This window comes from Nansenia antarctica (assembly GCF_963989245.1).
Source record: "Nansenia antarctica genome assembly, chromosome: 6".
Lineage (NCBI taxonomy): Eukaryota > Metazoa > Chordata > Actinopteri > Argentiniformes > Microstomatidae > Nansenia > Nansenia antarctica.
Genome location: NC_137676.1, coordinates 49,083,966 through 49,101,907, shown reverse-complemented (window position 1 = coordinate 49,101,907; position 17,942 = coordinate 49,083,966). Strand labels below are relative to the sequence as shown.

The window sequence follows — 17,942 nt, the reverse complement described above, 5'->3', positions numbered from 1 at the left end:
TTGCACTTGATTACAATTTTAATGAATGAATGGCACACTATGATAAACTTTCATTTTGGTATGTTTCTTATCAATTGTGTGTGTTGTGTGTTGTGTGTTGTGTGTGTGTGTGTGTGTGTGTGTGCGCGTGTGCGCATGTGTGTGTGTGCGCGTGTGCGCATGTGTGTGTGCGTGCATATGTGTTTGCGTGCATATGTGTTTGTGTGTGTGTGTGTGTGTGTTTGCGTGTGTGTGTGCGCATGCGTGCAGGTATCTGTTCTGGACAGAGTGGGGCCAGTATCCCCGTATTGAGAGGTCCCGTCTGGACGGCTCACAGAGAGTGGTGCTGGTCAACGTCAGTATCAGCTGGCCGAACGGCATCTCCATCGACTACCAGGTCTGAATGGCAGCACACACTCTGCAGCTGCCCTATTACCTTTTCACTGACACACACTCAATTGTGCTCTGAATGCATACAGGTTTCAGAATATTTTTTTGATCAATCTACAAGAGTTATTAACACGCCAGGTCTAGCATTAAGGTATATGTTGTCGTTATTGTCTATACATTAGCTTATATACAGTACAGTATTATAGAGCCAATATATTACTTAAAATCAAAACAATAAGTAAAAATGTTTAGCCTGATCAATCTATGGGATTGTGTGTTTAGGAGGGCTTGCTGTACTGGTGTGATGCGCGGACGGATAAGATTGAGCGCATCAACCTGGAGACAGGAGCGAACAGAGAGCTGGTGCTGGCCAACAACAACATGGACATGTTTGCTGTGTCTGTGTTCGAGGGCTACATCTACTGGAGTGACCGGTGAGCTGCTTCTCCCACGGCTGGCCTGGTTGTCCTTTATTCCCCCTCTATCTTTCCTGCTAGAGACTGGGACAATAATTCCAATTTAAAAACAACTCTGTTGTTTGTTGGATTGTATCAATGCCGATTTGAAAGGGACTGATGATGTTGTTGTCGTCTGTTGGGCCAGGACTCATGCCAATGGCTCTATCAAGAGAGGCAACAAAGACAACGCCACAGACTCTGTGCAGCTGAGGACAGGAATCGGTGTACAGCTGAAGGACATCAAGGTCTTCAACAGGGATAGGCAGCAAGGTACAGTTTGAACATCACACACACACACACACACACACACGCACGCACACACACACACGCACACACACACACACACACACACACACACACACACACACGTGTCTAACCAGAGTTTGTGCTCTCCCTCAGGCACCAACATCTGCAAGGACAACAACGGCGGCTGCGAACAGCTGTGCCTTTTCCGCGGCAACGGGCAGCGCACCTGCGCCTGTGCACATGGCATGCTAGCAGAGGACAGCCGCAGTTGCCGCGACTACGAGGGCTACCTGCTGTACTCCGAGCGTACCATTCTGAAGAGCATCCACCTGTCGGACGAGACCAACCTCAACGCGCCTATCAAGCCCTTCGAGGACCCCGACCACATGAAGAACGTGATCGCCCTCACCTTCGACTACCGCGGGGGAGGAGGCAGAGGAGCTAATCGCATCTTCTTCAGTGACATCCACTTTGGCAACATCCAGCAGATCAACGACGATGGCTCTGACCGCAAGACTGTGGTTGATAGTGAGTTTTTTCTACTTTTTTGTTATTTTGTCCACATGAAACTGTGAAAACTAATTTGTGATGGGTACAGTAACTGCATCCCCCCCCCCCCACACACAGATGGAGATTTTCATCTAGAGGACAGGGGCATCATTTAGAACTAGCTGTAGACACACACACAAACACGCCTACCTGTACACAAACACACACACACACACACACACACACACACACACACACACAGACACACACACACACACACACACACACACACACACACACACACACACACCAAGGTACTTAGGGATTTTTAAGGCTATTTTCTTATGGGCGTTTCTCTGAAACATTTTAAGAGCATATTCTTGAATTCCCTCCAGAAGGGCATTGCAATGACAAGCCCCGCCTCCATAACATTTTTAGTAAGCAATTTTACTTTTAGTCTTGGGTATGAAAAACGATGATGAAGCCATTGATCTGAGATGATTGTGTTTATTGTGAATATATTCATGGTGGTTAGATACATTGTATCACAGGCCCTATCCAGAGTCACAGATGCACTGATTTCACAGAACAAACAAACCCATACATTCCAGAGGATGGTAGCTGGGAGGTGTCCATAGTCTCCATACAGCCAGGCTGGTCCTCTATCTGTCCAGAGTGGCCCTATAGTCAGGCCTGTGTTTTATCTGTCCATAGTCTCCATCCATAGTCAAGCTTGTCCTCTATCTGAGGGAGTGTCCAGTTCCACAGGGTTGAAAGGCTGTACCAAGTCTCTGCCCACCACGTCTGGGCACCACGTCAGACAGCCCCTACACCCTGCCCAGCCCTCTCGTCCCATCTCCAGCAGCTCCTCCCTGAACTTCTGAGACTTGAAGACGTAGAGGATGGGGTTGACTACCGTCGCAGAGGACGCCAGAAGTCTGGAGAAGATGGGGATGAAGCGGTAACCGGGTGTGCTTTCGATGGTGCCCCCTATGAGGGAGAACATGAGGACGTAGGAGGGCAGCCAGCAGATGGTGAAGAACATGACGACCAGGGCCGAGGTGTGGGTCACCTGGCTCTGGTAGCGCTCCAGCTGGGGCGCTCGGCCCGTCAGCCGTGTATGGCGCAGGAAGCAGTAAATCTTGGCGTACATCAGCACGATGACACCCAGCGGCAGGGCGAAGGCGAACAGGAAGAGGGCGGTGCTGTAGACCAGTTGGCTGAGCTCGGACAAGAACGCAAAGCAGTTTACCGCGCTGGATTCGGTGACGGTGCGCACGAGGAACTGGGGCACTGCCAGGGCGATAGCAGGCACCCACAGCAGCACCACCGCCAGCTTGAGGCGACGGTGCATGCCGGAGCGGTAGGCCCAGGTGGGGTGCACCACCGTCACGTATCGAGTCACCGCCAACAACGCCATGGTGTAGACAGAAGCTGCCGAGCAGGCCACACCCAGGAAGCTGACGGCCTTGCACAGGAAGCTGCCGAAGGGCCAGGAACCCATGGCGATGGCGCTGGTGTGAAAGGGCAGGCAGAGGAGCAGGAGCAGGTCAGCGGCACTGAGAGCCAGCAGCAGGATGTCTGTGCCATGGGGCGGCTGCCCGCCTCTCCTCCTCCTGCATGCCAGGATGGAGATGACCAGGCAGTGGCCAACCAGGCCCGTCACTATGATGAGAGCATCCAGGGAAGGCACCAGAACCCTCATCACTAGGCTGCTCGCCTCACTAATACAACCGCCACAGCTACTGTTCCCCAGGGCTCCCATGTCTTCCATAGATATACACTGACACTAATCCTGATAATGACTCTGACAGCCTGATAATAAGGGGCTTTACAGTGACATCCCCACACGGTCTCTGTCACACACCTCCCGCCTCCGGCGCCTCTCTTCAGCCTTATCACTCACAACCACGTTGGCACCACAATAGGACAACTGACACACTCATAATGACAGCAGCTAAACCGAGCAGTGTGCATCCCTTCCATGTTCAGCATTCGCATCTGTATCCATTAGCTGTGTCCACTGGGCAGACTCTAACCAGTTGTGCAATATTTCACTTTGTTGTATTTTATAGTCCTTGGCAACACCGCACACAGTGATGAACTAATTGGAGAGATTATTCAGAGACATGCAGTCCTCTCCAGATTCCAAAATGATGTTTATAATAATGTGTTTATAATCCAAGTTTCCACTACAAAAACAATTCTCATAGACGTGACTTCGAAGGAGAAAATGTATCCCCTAGTATTTGACTTGGCTGCAGCAGCAGGTACACAGTATTCCACAGAGGGAGAGAAGTTGAGGGAAAAAGACTGTGAATATCCATCCAGTGAGCCGGCCCTGTGGTTGTATTGATTTCTTGAAACCAAGCAACACTAGACCAAGTCCTCTCCGCCGTCGCTAGCTGCAATTCCACATTAAAAGCAGTCAATTCTACTTGATGCTAAGTGCTTGCAGCGGTGCCAGTGTTGTTGTCCATTTTGAGGCTCTTCACAGGCATTCTCACCCCCAGATTCCACAAGTGGAAGTGACACTGAACAACAAGCTCTAGAGAGAGAGAGAGAGTTTCCTTTTTTTCTCTTTCAGATTGAGAGGGTTTCAGTTCTCTGGAGAACTTACTGATACTGACCATGCTCCTCTCTCGCGGTCAGAGAGATACTGTTGTCAGTCACTGTGTGGTCTTAGAGCGGTCACACCACTGTTTGCACAGAGAGCTGTGGGGCTGAGCTAGGAGAAACGTGCTGGAGGGGAGGGCAGTGTGAGATGTTTCTGATGACTAGTGCTTTTCTGAACACACTCTAACCCTCTTACTGTCACCCTCCTTGTGTGTTACCGTTGTTTGGCTTTACTTATTTACCAGTGATGTTTGTTTTCTGACTTAACTTTCCTCTACTTCTGTTTGCCATCCCTTATTCCTTTGTCAGTACTAGGAATGTTAGGGATATATGGAATATCGACTATCGGCAGGCTAGGCTTGGACTAGTTAGCGATGGCCTAAAAAATACAAAAATGGTTTTACCCTTTTTTTTATTTCTTTTTTTTATCAAAGACTTAAGGTGTGTCTTAAGCTGCATCAAGGTTGATTACACCCTTCCTCCATCCACTTTAAGCACCAGTAAAAAAAGAAACAATTATTGACTTTTGAACATGAGCAAACAGTTACATGGAGTGTCCAGGCTTTTATTATTGAGCAATTGTGCTCATAAAAATAGTCCCTCGAGTGACGACAGCAGCTAGATGGAAACCTTGGAAGAGTGGTGTAGAGTGACGTCTTTTCAATGCAGAGTGGGATTTTCGAGCCCTGAAAATGGAAACGGAAGAGGGAGATGGGATATAAGATGGTGAAGGGAAGGCAAGCGGTAGGGGTGAAAGAGAGGAGGGGGGGAGGGGGGCTTGGTTTGGCTTTGAGCTTTGCGCCCGGCTGACTTTTTCACCCCGAACCATTTCCCTAAAATGACTGAAGCTGCTCCAATGGCGGTTCTCTTCCTGGAACAACAAGTCACCATGAATAACAGCATCCACAGGGAGCGGTATTTGTGTGTGCAGGCAGTCAGCCATGAAATGACACGATGATACCGTCTCTTTAAACACACTCCAGGAACAGCAGGCATGACAGATCCCACTCTCCCAGTGTTCTACCATTTCCCCTCACTTTGCTTTTCTATTTTCCTTTACTTTTCTCTTTCTCTCTCTCTCCCTCTCTCTCACCCCCGATCACCATTAAAAGCTGATTCTTTGGGACAGGGCCACATAAAAGCATTTCCTTGTGCCATTAACATTTCTACAGAGTTAACCAAAGCATGCAACTTATTACGTCTAAGACGACAATTAATAGAGCTGAATTCACTGCCATGTCCACTCCCATTGGCCAGGACTACAAACGTTCCTGTTTTTTAGTTTTTCCTGTTTCAACTTTGTTCCCCTTAGTAGGCCATGTGCTTTCACTGTCTCTCTCTCTGTCTGTCAGTAACAAACCACCATCTGTGGTGCTAATTGTAACCATGTTATGACCCAAACACCTTTACTGATGGCCTGCCCCCCCCCTCAGGCGTGGGCTCAGTGGAAGGCCTGGCGTACCATCGAGGCTGGGACACCCTCTACTGGACCAGCTACACCACCTCTACCATCACTCGGCACACGGTCGACCAGAACCGCTCACTGGCCTACAACCGCAATGTCGTGGTCACCATGTCCGGGGACGACCACCCTCGGGCCTTCGTGCTGGACGAGTGTCAAGAGTAAATGGCACTTCTGTTATTATGTCTGAATATGCTTTCTGATGACTACATGTTCTTGTGGATGAATTGTCAACCACAGCTGTCATGTCACCTGCACTTTATTGCAGTAATTCTCTAACTACTTGTTGTTGTCATCTGATGTGTTTTTCTCTAGTCTGATGTTCTGGACGAACTGGAACGAGCAGTCTCCCAGTATCATGCGAGCCTCTCTGAATGGGGCCAACGTGCTGGTCATCATCGGCAGTGACATCAAGACCCCTAACGGCCTGGCTATAGACCACCGTGCAGAGAAACTCTACTTCTCTGATGCCACGCTGGACAAGATTGAGCGTTGTGAATATGACGGCAGCGGCCGTTATGTGAGTCATCTCTCCCACTAATGCAGACCGATGTGACAGGGTGGACACGAGCCACTGCTGTTAAGAGTGAGAATGAATGTGTTTTCTTCTGCCTAACTGTCAGACCTATCTATGTCCACAGATGGTGCTGAAGAATGAGCCAGTGCATCCGTTCGGCCTTGCCGTCTATGGAGACTACATCTTCTGGACTGACTGGGTAAGGAGGGCTGTCCTCAGAGCCGACAAGTACGTGGGCGGAGACATGAAGCTTCTCCGTGCCGACATCCCCCAGCAGCCAATGGGCATCATTGCTGTCGCCAACGACACCAACAGCTGTAAGTGGTACTCATTGGGAGGTCAATACTCTAGGCCACAGTTAAAAGTGAAAAAGTGAAAATGATTTCAAACTGATGTTCTTAAGCAGATCCTATAGGCAATTCTTTTCAATGCTTCTGTCGTAAAGTGACTGTGAAATTGTATGCCTGTATGTTGACATCCCACGGTTGTTGTCCTATCAGGTGAGTTCTCCTCCTGTCGAACCAACAATGGGGGCTGTCAGGACCTCTGCCTACTGACATCAGACGGGCGTGTCAACTGCAGTTGCCGTGGAGACCGCAGACTTCTGCCAGACAACACCTGTGCTGGTGAGGGAAAGGGACTGGGAGCAGTGACAGTGACATGCTCATAGAAATATAGATATAAAGGCTAGATGATACAAAAAGTGTGTTGTTGATGGCACTGAACCATTACTTACAAGAACAGTCCCAGAGCATTTCACTAGCCCTCTGTTGAAGGATTACAATCTCAGTGTTCCCAGTATTAAACTGTAACTCCTCTGCCCCTGCCAGCTGTGAACACAACGTGTGGCAGTGTGGATGACTTTGAGTGCGGCAACGGGGACTGCATCAACTACAGCTTGACCTGCGATGGCATGGCCCACTGCAAGGACAAGTCAGACGAGAAACAGTCCTACTGTGGTGAGTTGTCACCTGTTTGTGTGTGTGCGTGTGCGTGTGCGTGTGCGTGTGCGTGTGCGTGTGTGTGTGTGTGTGTGGTAAATGGACCGCACTTATATATATGAAAGCGACAACAGGTGGACAGGAGAGGCAACAGCAAGACAACCCCAAAAAGGAAATGGTTTTGCAGGTGGTGGCCACAGACCATTTCTCTCTCTCTCCTTATCCTTCCTGACTGATCCTTCTCTAGTTTAGCATTTTGCTAGTGCCCTTGTCACTACTGGTAGCATGAGGCGGTACCTGCAAAAATGTCATCAACGAATCACTGAAGTTGATATTGAGTTCATCTTAATGCAAGGATAATAGTTTATGTAATTTTGGAAACAATATCTTTTTTATAGGGTCTCTGATTTGCATAGGAATCAATTGCACACTTTTATGGAATTAATCTTATCTGCATCAGACTCCACAACATCAGTACCAATAAAAAATATATAAATCCGGATAACAACTTCTGGTCACAAGTCTGTCAATCCACCTTTTCAAATGTCCAGAAACATTCATCTACAACTAATCCAATCTCACCGGCCACAAAATGCACGCAATGGGATTTATCACCTCACAGTACGGCACACAATGTGAACTTGACACTCACGACAATCACCTACACGCCTTCTGGTCCTGTCACACCGATTCATTCGTTTTTGGAAAGATATAACAACCAAACTCACAGAGTTTCTGTCATGTAACATTCCACTATCTCCATCCATCTGCCTTCTCGGCGACCTGTCAGACCTAATAGCACCAAGCAATACATCACTACTTTAGCTCTAGCTGTCGCCAAGGAAACTATTCTATCTCTACTATCATCTTCATATTCCAGCCCCACCCCTTACTATACCCCATCCCATACAGTCTAAAATAATAATAATATACAAATACAATTATATATATTTTTTTTTTTTTTTAAAGAAACAGACTCACAGTAGCATGAGGGCCCGATGTCCTCTGGTGGGACTTCTGCTCACAGCCCAGCACTGTGCAGCTCGATTAGCATTTGCCAGAAAACATCAGAATTGGCAGGTTCGCCATTGGCGCCCCGTTCTTTTCACAGATCAGAGCAGGTTCACACTGAGCACATGTGACAGACGTGAAAGAGTCTGGAGACGCCGTAGCGAGAGTTATGCTGCCTGCAGCATCATCCAGCATGACCAGTTTGGCGTGTCAGTGATGGTCTGGGGAAGCATGTCCATGAAGTGTTCCCTTCATTTCTTTGAGCAGTGTATGTACTAGTGATTATTTGACTCATTCTCGTCCTCTTCTCTGCAGCCAACCGCCTGTGTAAGAAAGGCTACAGACGCTGCATCAATGGCCGCTGCATTGGCCACCAGTTCTGGTGTGACGGTACTGACGATTGTGGAGACCACTCAGATGAACTGCCCTGCAACAGTAAGGATTCTACCACTGTGTATGTGTGTGTGTGTGTGTGTGTGTGTGTGTGTGTGTGCGTGTGTGTGTGTGTGTGTGTTCCAATTCCAATATGTACTTGTTGTCTCTAGTGACCCTGTGCAAAGATGCCGAGTTCCAGTGTCGAGACGGAAGCTGCATCTCCAACACCAGCCGCTGTGACCAAGTGGTCAACTGTGAGGACGCCAGTGATGAGATGAACTGCAGTAAGTCTTTATGCTCCAATCCTTCCATTTCACTTCATTCCATTTCAAAGTAGGAACTGTTTTTTTCCCCCAACTGACCTGACCTCTGTCTTACTATGCCTCTGACCTGACCTCTGTCTTACAATGCCTCTGACCTGACCTCTGTCTTACTATGCCTCTGACCTGACCTCTGTCCTACGATGCCTCTGACCTGACCTCTGTCTTACTATGCCTCTGACCTGACCTCTGTCTTACTATGCCTCTGACCTGACCTCTGTCTTACTATGTCAATCTTTCACAGTGGCCACTGACTGCTCCCGCTACTTCCGGCTGGGAGTGAAGAGCGCCACGTTCCAGAGTTGTGAGAAGACCACGCTCTGCTACCTGCCCTCCTGGGTGTGTGACGGCACCAACGACTGCGGGGACCTCTCTGATGAGAGGAACTGCCCAGGTGACTGACCAAGACTAACATATACAACAATGGCGATGTGTGGCCTCTCTCTTCCTGTTTGCTCGGATTTGTTTTTAGACCTTAGGAGAGTTGAATATCAACACGGTACTTGTGCTCTGTAACAGACAAGAGGAAGCTGAAGTGTCCCGTGAACTTCTTCGCGTGCCCCAGCGGCCGCTGCATCCCTATGAGCTGGACCTGCGACAAGGAGAACGACTGTGAGAACGGAGCTGACGAGACACACTGCGGTCAGTCGACTGGACGGACACCCTCCCCTTTTATACTAGTATACTGTACTACAGCTACACATGACAAGCAGAGGAAGAGTTGGTCTTGATTTATAATTGTTTTCCCGCACGTATTTTAGCCCAGATCGGCCACTTATGTTTGCTCTGTCTTTACAGATAAGTTCTGCACCTCCACACAGTTTGAGTGTGGGAACCACCGCTGCATCTCCAACCACTGGGTGTGTGACGGCACCAATGACTGCGGTGATGGGACGGACGAGGACAGCAAATGCAGTGAGTGTGACCCCTGTCCCCATACCAGCGCTGTCGGCACTCTCCAGTACTGGCTTAGGCAGCTACCCACAAGATCATCGACCATTTCTCCCACACATTCCTCAGGGGCTTCTACTGTACGCCAACCGCATCTAACCTCTGTCATGTCTCTCCCTGCTGTTGTCATAGAAACGAAGACGTGCAGCCCTGAGGCGTTCCAGTGCCCCGGCTCTCACGTGTGTGTGCCGCAGCGGTGGAAGTGTGACGGGGACAAGGACTGTCCTGACGGGGCTGACGAGAGTGTCAAGGCTGGTTGCAGTGAGTAAGACACACACACACACACAACGCTCCACACCCTCTCAAATGAAAAACCTTCTGTCATTTCATTTGGGATTCCATGGCAGAACAGCGATCGACATTGTTGGTCTCTCTCTCTCTCTCTCTCTCAGTGGTGCACAACAACACCTGTAATAGCGAGAGCGAGTTCATGTGCAACAACAAACTGTGTATCCCCAAACACTTTGTGTGCGACCACGACATCGACTGCAACGACGGCTCGGATGAGTCCCCCGAGTGTGGTGAGTGGTCCCACAGACACAGAGGGGGGGGGGGGGGGGGGGGGGGAAGGGAACACAGAGGGACTCATTGTGACAGTGAAGTGTGCCGTACTGTCGCCCTACATAACGCCCACCGTCTCCACCTTGTGTAGAGTACCCAACCTGCGGGCCGGAGGAGTTCCGCTGTGCCAACGGCCGCTGCCTTAACCAGAAGAGCTGGGAATGTGACGGAGAGTTTGACTGCCAGGACCGCTCTGACGAAGCCCCTAAGAACCCCCACTGCGCCAACCCAGGTCTGGGAGAGACGGCCACTGTGCTACTGAAGCTCTATAACGTCACATACCCGTTCAGTATATCTGTCATACATTAGTAGGAAAGACCCTTTCATCTCTTACTCAGTCAGAGTAACCAATCGAGGAAGCCACTGAAGGGAGACTTCCGGAAGGGGGGGGTCCCAAGTGGTCGCTTAGGCAGTAGCTTAGGATCCTAATACAGAAAAGAAAAAGAAACAGAGGCTCTTTACAGCACGATTGATGTGGAATGTTCTTTAGTCTGACATCAGCTTTGAAGTCAGCAAGACCTAAACGACATCCCCTTCTGCCTGTTTTGTCCGTTGACAGAGAGGAAGTGTAATGAGTCTGGTGCCTACTTGTGCCGCAACGGGAAGTGTTTGAACGAGACGCTGCTGTGTGACCGAAACGATGACTGCGGGGACGGTTCTGATGAGCTCAACTGCTTCATCAACGAGTGTCTGAACAGTAAGCAGAGTGGCTGCTCCCAGCTCTGTGAGGACCTCAAGATAGGCTTCAAGGTAGGCTGTGTGTGTTTGTGTGTGGGTATGGGTGTGGGTGGGTGGGTGGGTGGGTGTATATTGTAGCATGTGCAAACGTTTTTTAACGTGTAGCATTTTCCTCAAGTGTGCAAGTGTTTTCCTCAGTATTTTGTGGCATAGTCCTCTTTCTCGCCAGCTGTTAGGTTGACTGCTACAGCACAGTATAGTGTGAACTGATGGGGAACCATGTGCAGGTAGAGTACTGTGGCGGATGTGAAGGTGTGCTTTGACTGGTGTCTGAAGGTGTCTGTCCTCTTTGCCTCTGCAGTGCAGGTGTCACCCAGGCTTCCAGCTGAAGCGGGATGGGAAAACTTGTGTGGACATAGACGAGTGTACGACCTCCTACCCCTGCACCCAGCGCTGCATCAACACACATGGAAGCTTCCACTGTCTCTGTGTGGAGGGCTTTGAGCTACGCCCCGACAATCCCACCATCTGCAAGTCTACCTCTGGTAAGACCTGTGTGTGTGTGTGCGTGGGTGCATGCGCCTGTGTGTGTGTATATGTGTGCCCGCCTGCCTGCGTGTGTGTATATGTGTGTGTTGTGGTTTTGTGTGTGTGTGTGTGTGTGTGTGTGTGTGTGTGTGCACCTGCATTTGTGTGCCTGCATGTATCTTTGGGACACAAACTAGCCTCAGTTCTTTTAACGTTTGCCATCTGTCTGCCTGTAGAAGAGGAGCCGTTCCTGATTTTTGCCAACCGTTACTACCTGAGGAAGCTCAACTTGGATGGCTCCAACTACACTTTGATAAAGCAGGTGAGAAAAACAGCACCAGGTGGGAAAAGTGGCCTATTTAGACAGATATGAGGGTTTATTTCCTCCCAAATGTCATTGTTTGGTACCTGTACTATATCAATGACAATAAAGACCATTCATTCATTATTGTTAACCGTCTGTTACTCTTAACCGTCTGTTACCCCCCCCTCCCCCTTGTGTGCCTGTGTGTGTGTGTGTATGTGTGTGCGTGTGCATATTACAGGGTCTAAATAATGCTGTAGCCCTAGACTTCCACTACGCAGAACAGATGATCTATTGGACCGACGTGACCACCCAGGGTAGCATGATCCGCCGCATGAACATCAACGGCAGCAATGTGGAGGTCGGTGACCTGAGGTGGAATGTAACCAATTACAATTAAGTCTTTGAATAAAGTATTTGAGTTTTAATCATCCGTTACAGATTACACTTATATATCCATAGCAGAAACATGCCAGCATTTGCTGGCTTCTGCAGGTTCCGCCCCCCAAATAGCAGTCGTGTCAAAACTGCTCTCTGATTGGACGGTTGGCCAGTGTGTGATTGTGTGATTGGCTCTTGGCCCAGGTGCTGCACCGGACCTCTCTCAGTAACCCAGACGGGTTGGCTGTAGACTGGGTGGGAGGGAACCTGTACTGGTGTGACAAGGGCCGAGACACCATCGAGGTGTCCAAGCTGAACGGAGCCTACCGGACCATCTTGGTGAACACAGGTCTGAAGGAACCCCGCGCTGTGGCTGTGGATGTACGCAACGGGTAAGAGGCACCGCCCCTAGCTGACCCTACTTGGGCTACATTAAAACAATGCTATGTGAAGATATAGTGGTCTGATATGGACTTCAAATGTATAGTTTTTGTATATTAGAAATAGGATCTAATGGTTAACGATGTGATGCTATGCCCCTCTCCTGCCCGCAGGTACCTGTACTGGTCTGACTGGGGTGACATCCCCCATATTGGGAGGGTCGGGATGGACGGGACCAACAGGAGTGTCATAGTGGAGGACAAGATCACCTGGCCCAACGGCCTCACGCTGGACTTCATCAACGACCGCATCTACTGGGCCGACGCCAGGGAGGACTACATTGAGTTTGCTAGCTTGGATGGAACTAACAGACACACAGGTACATGCGCACGCACACACGCACGCACACACGCACACACACACACACACACACCTACACACACTCCTACTGGCCTGTACTGAGTAGATGCCAGGATGGATTACTTCAAGTTTGCCAACAATAACCATTGAACCGTTCCACATCTCAGTAGTTATGTAACACTCACACACGTAAGTGCACATACACACACACACACTCGGACAATCACACACACACACACACACACACACATACATACACACACAATTGTATGAGGGCAGGCAGGTCAGGGAGAGCCCGTCTGCGTAGTGCCCAGGGCCCCAGGGTCCAGAGAGAGTGAAAGGAGAGGATTGTTCCGGACTCCAGCATGCATGACGTCTGAACAACCCACCCTTGTTACCAGACTCGGTACAATAGTTGATATTGTCAGCCAACCAAGCATGCAGACGTGCAGAGGAGTTCTCCATTTGAATTCCTCACATTCACAAACCTCAGTGAAACACGGAATACAAAGCATGTTCTGAGATTTCTTCTCCCCCCCCCCCCCCCCCCCTCCTATCTTTGTCATCATGCCAGGTCTCTGCTGAGTGTGTGTAATATTTGGCTGTGTCCTGTCTGACCAAAGTCTGAACAGTGAGAGATTCCCACTGCCAGTGAGAAAGAGATTTTCTCATCTGATGGCTGACCATGTGACCAATGACATTTCTAGTGCTCTGAGTTAACATGGAGAGTCCCGTCCAGTAGAACTGCTGCAGGACATTTAGGACACTGGTACTGAGGAGCTAATGCTAATTGGTGTTGATTGTGTTATGTACGGTATATCAGCTTTTATTGATGATGAACTAGTGGGCAAATCTGGACTGGACAGTTGCTTCATTTACAACTTAAAAATTAATCACATTTTGATTGGTAAAAAATCACTTTACTCTAGAATTTCAAAATGACTACAGAAAAAATAAATAATCAGTTCCTCATCTACTTGTGTTGAGTAAGTTGACAGATCAAATAGTGGAGACTAACTGAGCAAAGTTAGCTTTCTGGTACTAGCCCACCTGGAGTGTCATCTGTGTGTCATTTACCCATGGCCCCCTCTATACACACACACACACACAAACACACACACTCACACACACACACTAATGGGGCCTGTGTGTTTGCTGAGCGAGACAGAGTCTGTTTGAGTTGAGATAAGAGCTGTTCAAAGGGCACTCCATGCAGATCCTCCAACGTCTCATCTCAACTCCAATCACATATTACAAAATCCCTCATCACACACAAGAACATCTTGATTGTTTACCACAACAGAGATTACAATCTATATTGACCAACAATGAGATGCTTCTGTCCTGATGGCACGAGTGGTGGATCTGATGAGCTGTGTTCATGTGTAGGTCGGTTACTCTGATGTTACAGCAGGGAGGAATTAATGGTGTGTGTCCATAGCTGAATGTCCTATATGGCTAGAACAAACAGAAGAGGTGTATGAGGAACCTATCTTAGAGGAACACAGTCATTAAGACTGTGTGAGCCCCAATGAAGCGTGCTGGCCCCTATTGCATAACCCATAGATATAGTAGAGAGTGGTAGAAATGACCAGCCATGCGCTATAATGTGATACTGTAGTTATTGCCTCTCAACTATGGCTGTTGTGTTCACAGTGCTTACCCAAGACATCCCCCACATCTTTGCCATGACACTGTTTGAGGAGTACATCTACTGGACGGACTGGGAGACCAAGTCCATCAACAGATGCCACAAGACCATGGGCATCAACAAGACCATGCTGATCGGCACCCTGCACAGGCCTATGGACATTCACATCTACCACCCTTATCGCCAGCCTGAGGGTATGAAACACTAATGCACAACACACAGACAGACAGACAGACAAACAACTAACACCTGTACTGCATACCAGTAACCCCACATACAGATGCAGGTATCCTCACACACGACTTGTTTGAGCTAAAAAAAAGAAAAAAGGAAAATCTGAAGCCCATGAAGTCCCAAAGCAACTATGAGCATCAGTGAAAATCCGTCCTGTATGCTGACTATGCTCTACCCTAACTTGTAAAACATGTCCCTCTCTAGCCTTACTCTGCCATGAGGTTAGGCTAGATTTTAGAGTTTACAAGTCTCCTTCCTCCTGTCATTCCAGTGTTCAACCACCCGTGTCAGACTGAGAATGGGGGCTGCAGTAACCTGTGTCTGCTCTCCCCTGGCGGGGGCTACAAGTGTGCCTGTCCCACCAACTTTTACCTGGCCAACGACGGGCGCACCTGCATGTCCAACTGTACCGCCAGCCAGGTGAGGACCAACAGATGTCACCTTGCCACAGTGTATTAAACCAAAAGTGACTAACAGGACATACACTTTATTTGGAACAGCTGTACACACCTGTGTAATGGTGTGGGGAATACTATCTTGGCACACTTTGGGCCCGTTACTACCAATCAATCATTGCTTGAATGCCACAGCCTATTTGAGTATTGTTGCTGACCATGTGCATCCATCCCTTCATGGCCTCAATGTACCCTTCATCTAATGGCTACTTCCAGCATGATAATGCACCATTTCACCAAGCAAAAGTCATCTCAAACTGGTTTCATGAACATGACAATGTGTTCAGTGGCCTTCCCAGTCACCGGATCTGAATGCAATAAAACCCCTTTGGCATGTAGTAGAACAGGAGATTTACAGCTTGAAAGCGCACCTGAAAAATGGTGATGCAATCCTGTCAACATGGACCAGAATCTCAAAGGAAGCCACGAAGAATTGAGGCAAAAGGAGGCTCTACCCAGTATTAGGATAGTGTTCCAAATACATTTTTCAGTGAGTGTATGTGCATAGAGAAGGAGTCTTGACTCTTACCTGAGTCATTCTCACAGTATAAGAGGCTAGTCTCTGACGGTATGGTGGCTGATGGAAGTGCCCATCTCTGGTAATTGTCTATTGACAGCTGGATGCCTGCCCAGTAGTAACTCTCAGCCACTCTCAGTGCTAGTGTGCTATGGAGCTATCATACAGAAGTGTCATCAGCTTGAGTTAACTTGACTCTCTCTCTCTCTCTCTTTCTCCTCCTTCACCTCCTCCTACTCCTCCTCTCCTCCTGCAAGTTCGTATGCAAGAACGACAAGTGCATCCCCTTCTGGTGGAAGTGTGACACGGAGGACGACTGTGGGGACCGCTCGGACGAGCCAGCAGACTGCCGTGAGTACGGGGGCAATGAGGGAGAGGCAGAGGGACATGGGACACTGCCATGGAGGCTGTGTCACGATCAAACCTCTGAATGTATGTGACTGACTTACTGATCTATTTTCCCCTGCAGCCGAGTTCAAATGCAGGCCAGGCCAGTTCCAGTGTGGCACAGGCATCTGTACCAACCCCGCCTACATCTGTGATGGTGACAATGATTGCCAGGACAACTCTGACGAGGCCAACTGCGGTACAACAGCCTCTTTCTTTCTTTCTTTCTTTCTTTCTCTCTCTCTCGCTCTCCCTCACTCAACTCTGTCATTATCTACCCCCTCCAAACATCTCTATACAGTATATCTCTCCTCTCATATCATCCCTCTATGGACCTATCCTCCTCTGACTGCTGTCCACCCTGTCCTTGTGCTGCAGATATCCACGTGTGTCTGCCCAGCCAGTTCAAGTGCTCCCATCCCAGCCGCTGCATCCCAGGGATCTTCCGCTGTAACGGCCAGGACAACTGTGGAGAGGGAGAGGACGAGAAGGACTGCCGTGAGTCGACACTGCCTCCTGCCATTCCTTTTCATCACCCCGTATGGCTCTGCCATGTTGTTGTTGTTGTTGTTGTTGTTATTGTTGTTGTCTCCTACTGTCAGTAGCATGACAGTACCTGTCCTCCCTCTCCTCCTGTAGCCGAGGTCACGTGCGCCCCCACCCAGTTCCAATGTGCCATCACCAAGCGCTGCATCCCCCGCGTCTGGGTGTGTGACCGTGACAACGACTGTGTGGACGGCTCTGACGAACCGGCCAACTGCAGTAAGAGACCCCATCCTCCATCCTCCATCCTCCCTTCAGCCCCTTTACCTACTCACTCGTCTAGCTCCTCTTCCATGTGTTTTACTCTGCACTCTCTCCTCTTCTCCCCCCCCTCCCCCTGCAGCCCAGATGACGTGTGGAGTGGATGAGTTTCGTTGTAAGGACTCGGGCCGCTGCATCCCTGCCCGGTGGAAGTGCGACGGAGAGGACGACTGTGGGGACTCGTCTGACGAGCCCAAAGAGGAGTGTGGTGAGTGTCCTTTCATCCTAGAATCCATGGATTTTGAACAAACAAAGATTTTGAGTTGAATTGAATAAGAACGTATAGTATTGAAGCTGGAACTAGGATGCAAATGCATGGTTTCTATGTAGTCGTGTTGCCGGTCTGATCTTTCGTCATCAGGGTCTGACCCGTGTTGTATGACCTGTGTTGTATGACCCGTGTTGTATGACCCGTGTTGTATGACCCGTGTTGTATGACCCGTGTTGTATGACCCGTGTTGTATGACCCGTGTTGTATGACCTGTGTTGTATGACCTGTGTTGTATGACCTGTGTTGTATGACCCGTGTTGTATGACCTGTGTTGTATTTGTGTTTTCAGACGAGAGGACGTGCGAACCCTACCAGTTCAGATGCAAGAACAATCGCTGCGTCCCTGGACGCTGGCAGTGTGACTATGACAACGACTGTGGGGACAACTCCGATGAGGACAAGTGTGGTAGGTGGCTCTCTTTCTCCGGTCGTCCACCGGTGTGTTACACTGTCCACATCCCCACCATCTCACCACCTTGTCTAAAGTCACTGCATTGATACCTCAGTACACAGTTCGGTACTGTGGACATTGCATATGGTTTGTTCTGGTAGCTTGTTCATAATGACCACTGAATACCACCACGTAGACCCTTGGCTAAGTCACTGTTGTAGTCTCAGCGAACGAACATGTTGCCATTTTAGTGTGTGGGTTTGGCTTTACTCCAATCATCTCTG

The 17,942-nt window shown here is 49.2% G+C and overlaps 2 protein-coding genes across 2 annotated transcripts in view; one reads left to right on the top strand and one right to left on the bottom strand.

The window, feature by feature from the left end:
• The window catches only part of lrp1ab (low density lipoprotein receptor-related protein 1Ab), an 89,276-nt gene that overhangs the window by 58,655 nt on the left and 12,679 nt on the right, over window positions 1-17,942 (top strand). Inside the window, exons 38-68 of the mRNA XM_080533896.1 lie at window positions 250-376; window positions 652-803; window positions 973-1,097; window positions 1,227-1,601; window positions 5,612-5,801; window positions 5,956-6,160; window positions 6,282-6,474; window positions 6,658-6,783; window positions 6,988-7,116; window positions 8,425-8,544; window positions 8,655-8,768; window positions 9,049-9,198; window positions 9,324-9,446; window positions 9,603-9,719; window positions 9,888-10,016; window positions 10,148-10,276; window positions 10,408-10,548; window positions 10,876-11,066; window positions 11,356-11,539; window positions 11,759-11,844; window positions 12,068-12,187; window positions 12,412-12,599; window positions 12,762-12,967; window positions 14,605-14,793; window positions 15,105-15,253; window positions 16,063-16,156; window positions 16,275-16,391; window positions 16,571-16,690; window positions 16,832-16,954; window positions 17,079-17,204; window positions 17,557-17,673. Of these exons, the coding sequence (XP_080390022.1) occupies window positions 250-376; window positions 652-803; window positions 973-1,097; window positions 1,227-1,601; window positions 5,612-5,801; window positions 5,956-6,160; window positions 6,282-6,474; window positions 6,658-6,783; window positions 6,988-7,116; window positions 8,425-8,544; window positions 8,655-8,768; window positions 9,049-9,198; window positions 9,324-9,446; window positions 9,603-9,719; window positions 9,888-10,016; window positions 10,148-10,276; window positions 10,408-10,548; window positions 10,876-11,066; window positions 11,356-11,539; window positions 11,759-11,844; window positions 12,068-12,187; window positions 12,412-12,599; window positions 12,762-12,967; window positions 14,605-14,793; window positions 15,105-15,253; window positions 16,063-16,156; window positions 16,275-16,391; window positions 16,571-16,690; window positions 16,832-16,954; window positions 17,079-17,204; window positions 17,557-17,673 (4,655 nt within the window). The remainder of the gene's footprint in view (window positions 1-249; window positions 377-651; window positions 804-972; window positions 1,098-1,226; window positions 1,602-5,611; window positions 5,802-5,955; window positions 6,161-6,281; window positions 6,475-6,657; window positions 6,784-6,987; window positions 7,117-8,424; window positions 8,545-8,654; window positions 8,769-9,048; window positions 9,199-9,323; window positions 9,447-9,602; window positions 9,720-9,887; window positions 10,017-10,147; window positions 10,277-10,407; window positions 10,549-10,875; window positions 11,067-11,355; window positions 11,540-11,758; window positions 11,845-12,067; window positions 12,188-12,411; window positions 12,600-12,761; window positions 12,968-14,604; window positions 14,794-15,104; window positions 15,254-16,062; window positions 16,157-16,274; window positions 16,392-16,570; window positions 16,691-16,831; window positions 16,955-17,078; window positions 17,205-17,556; window positions 17,674-17,942) is intronic.
• LOC308159630 (galanin receptor type 1) lies at window positions 2,290-3,327 on the bottom strand (the record flags this gene model as incomplete). The annotated part of the gene is made up of 1 exon (XM_080533448.1): window positions 2,290-3,327. One exon carries the CDS (start codon window positions 3,325-3,327, stop codon window positions 2,290-2,292), a length of 1,038 nt encoding a protein of 345 aa, XP_080389574.1.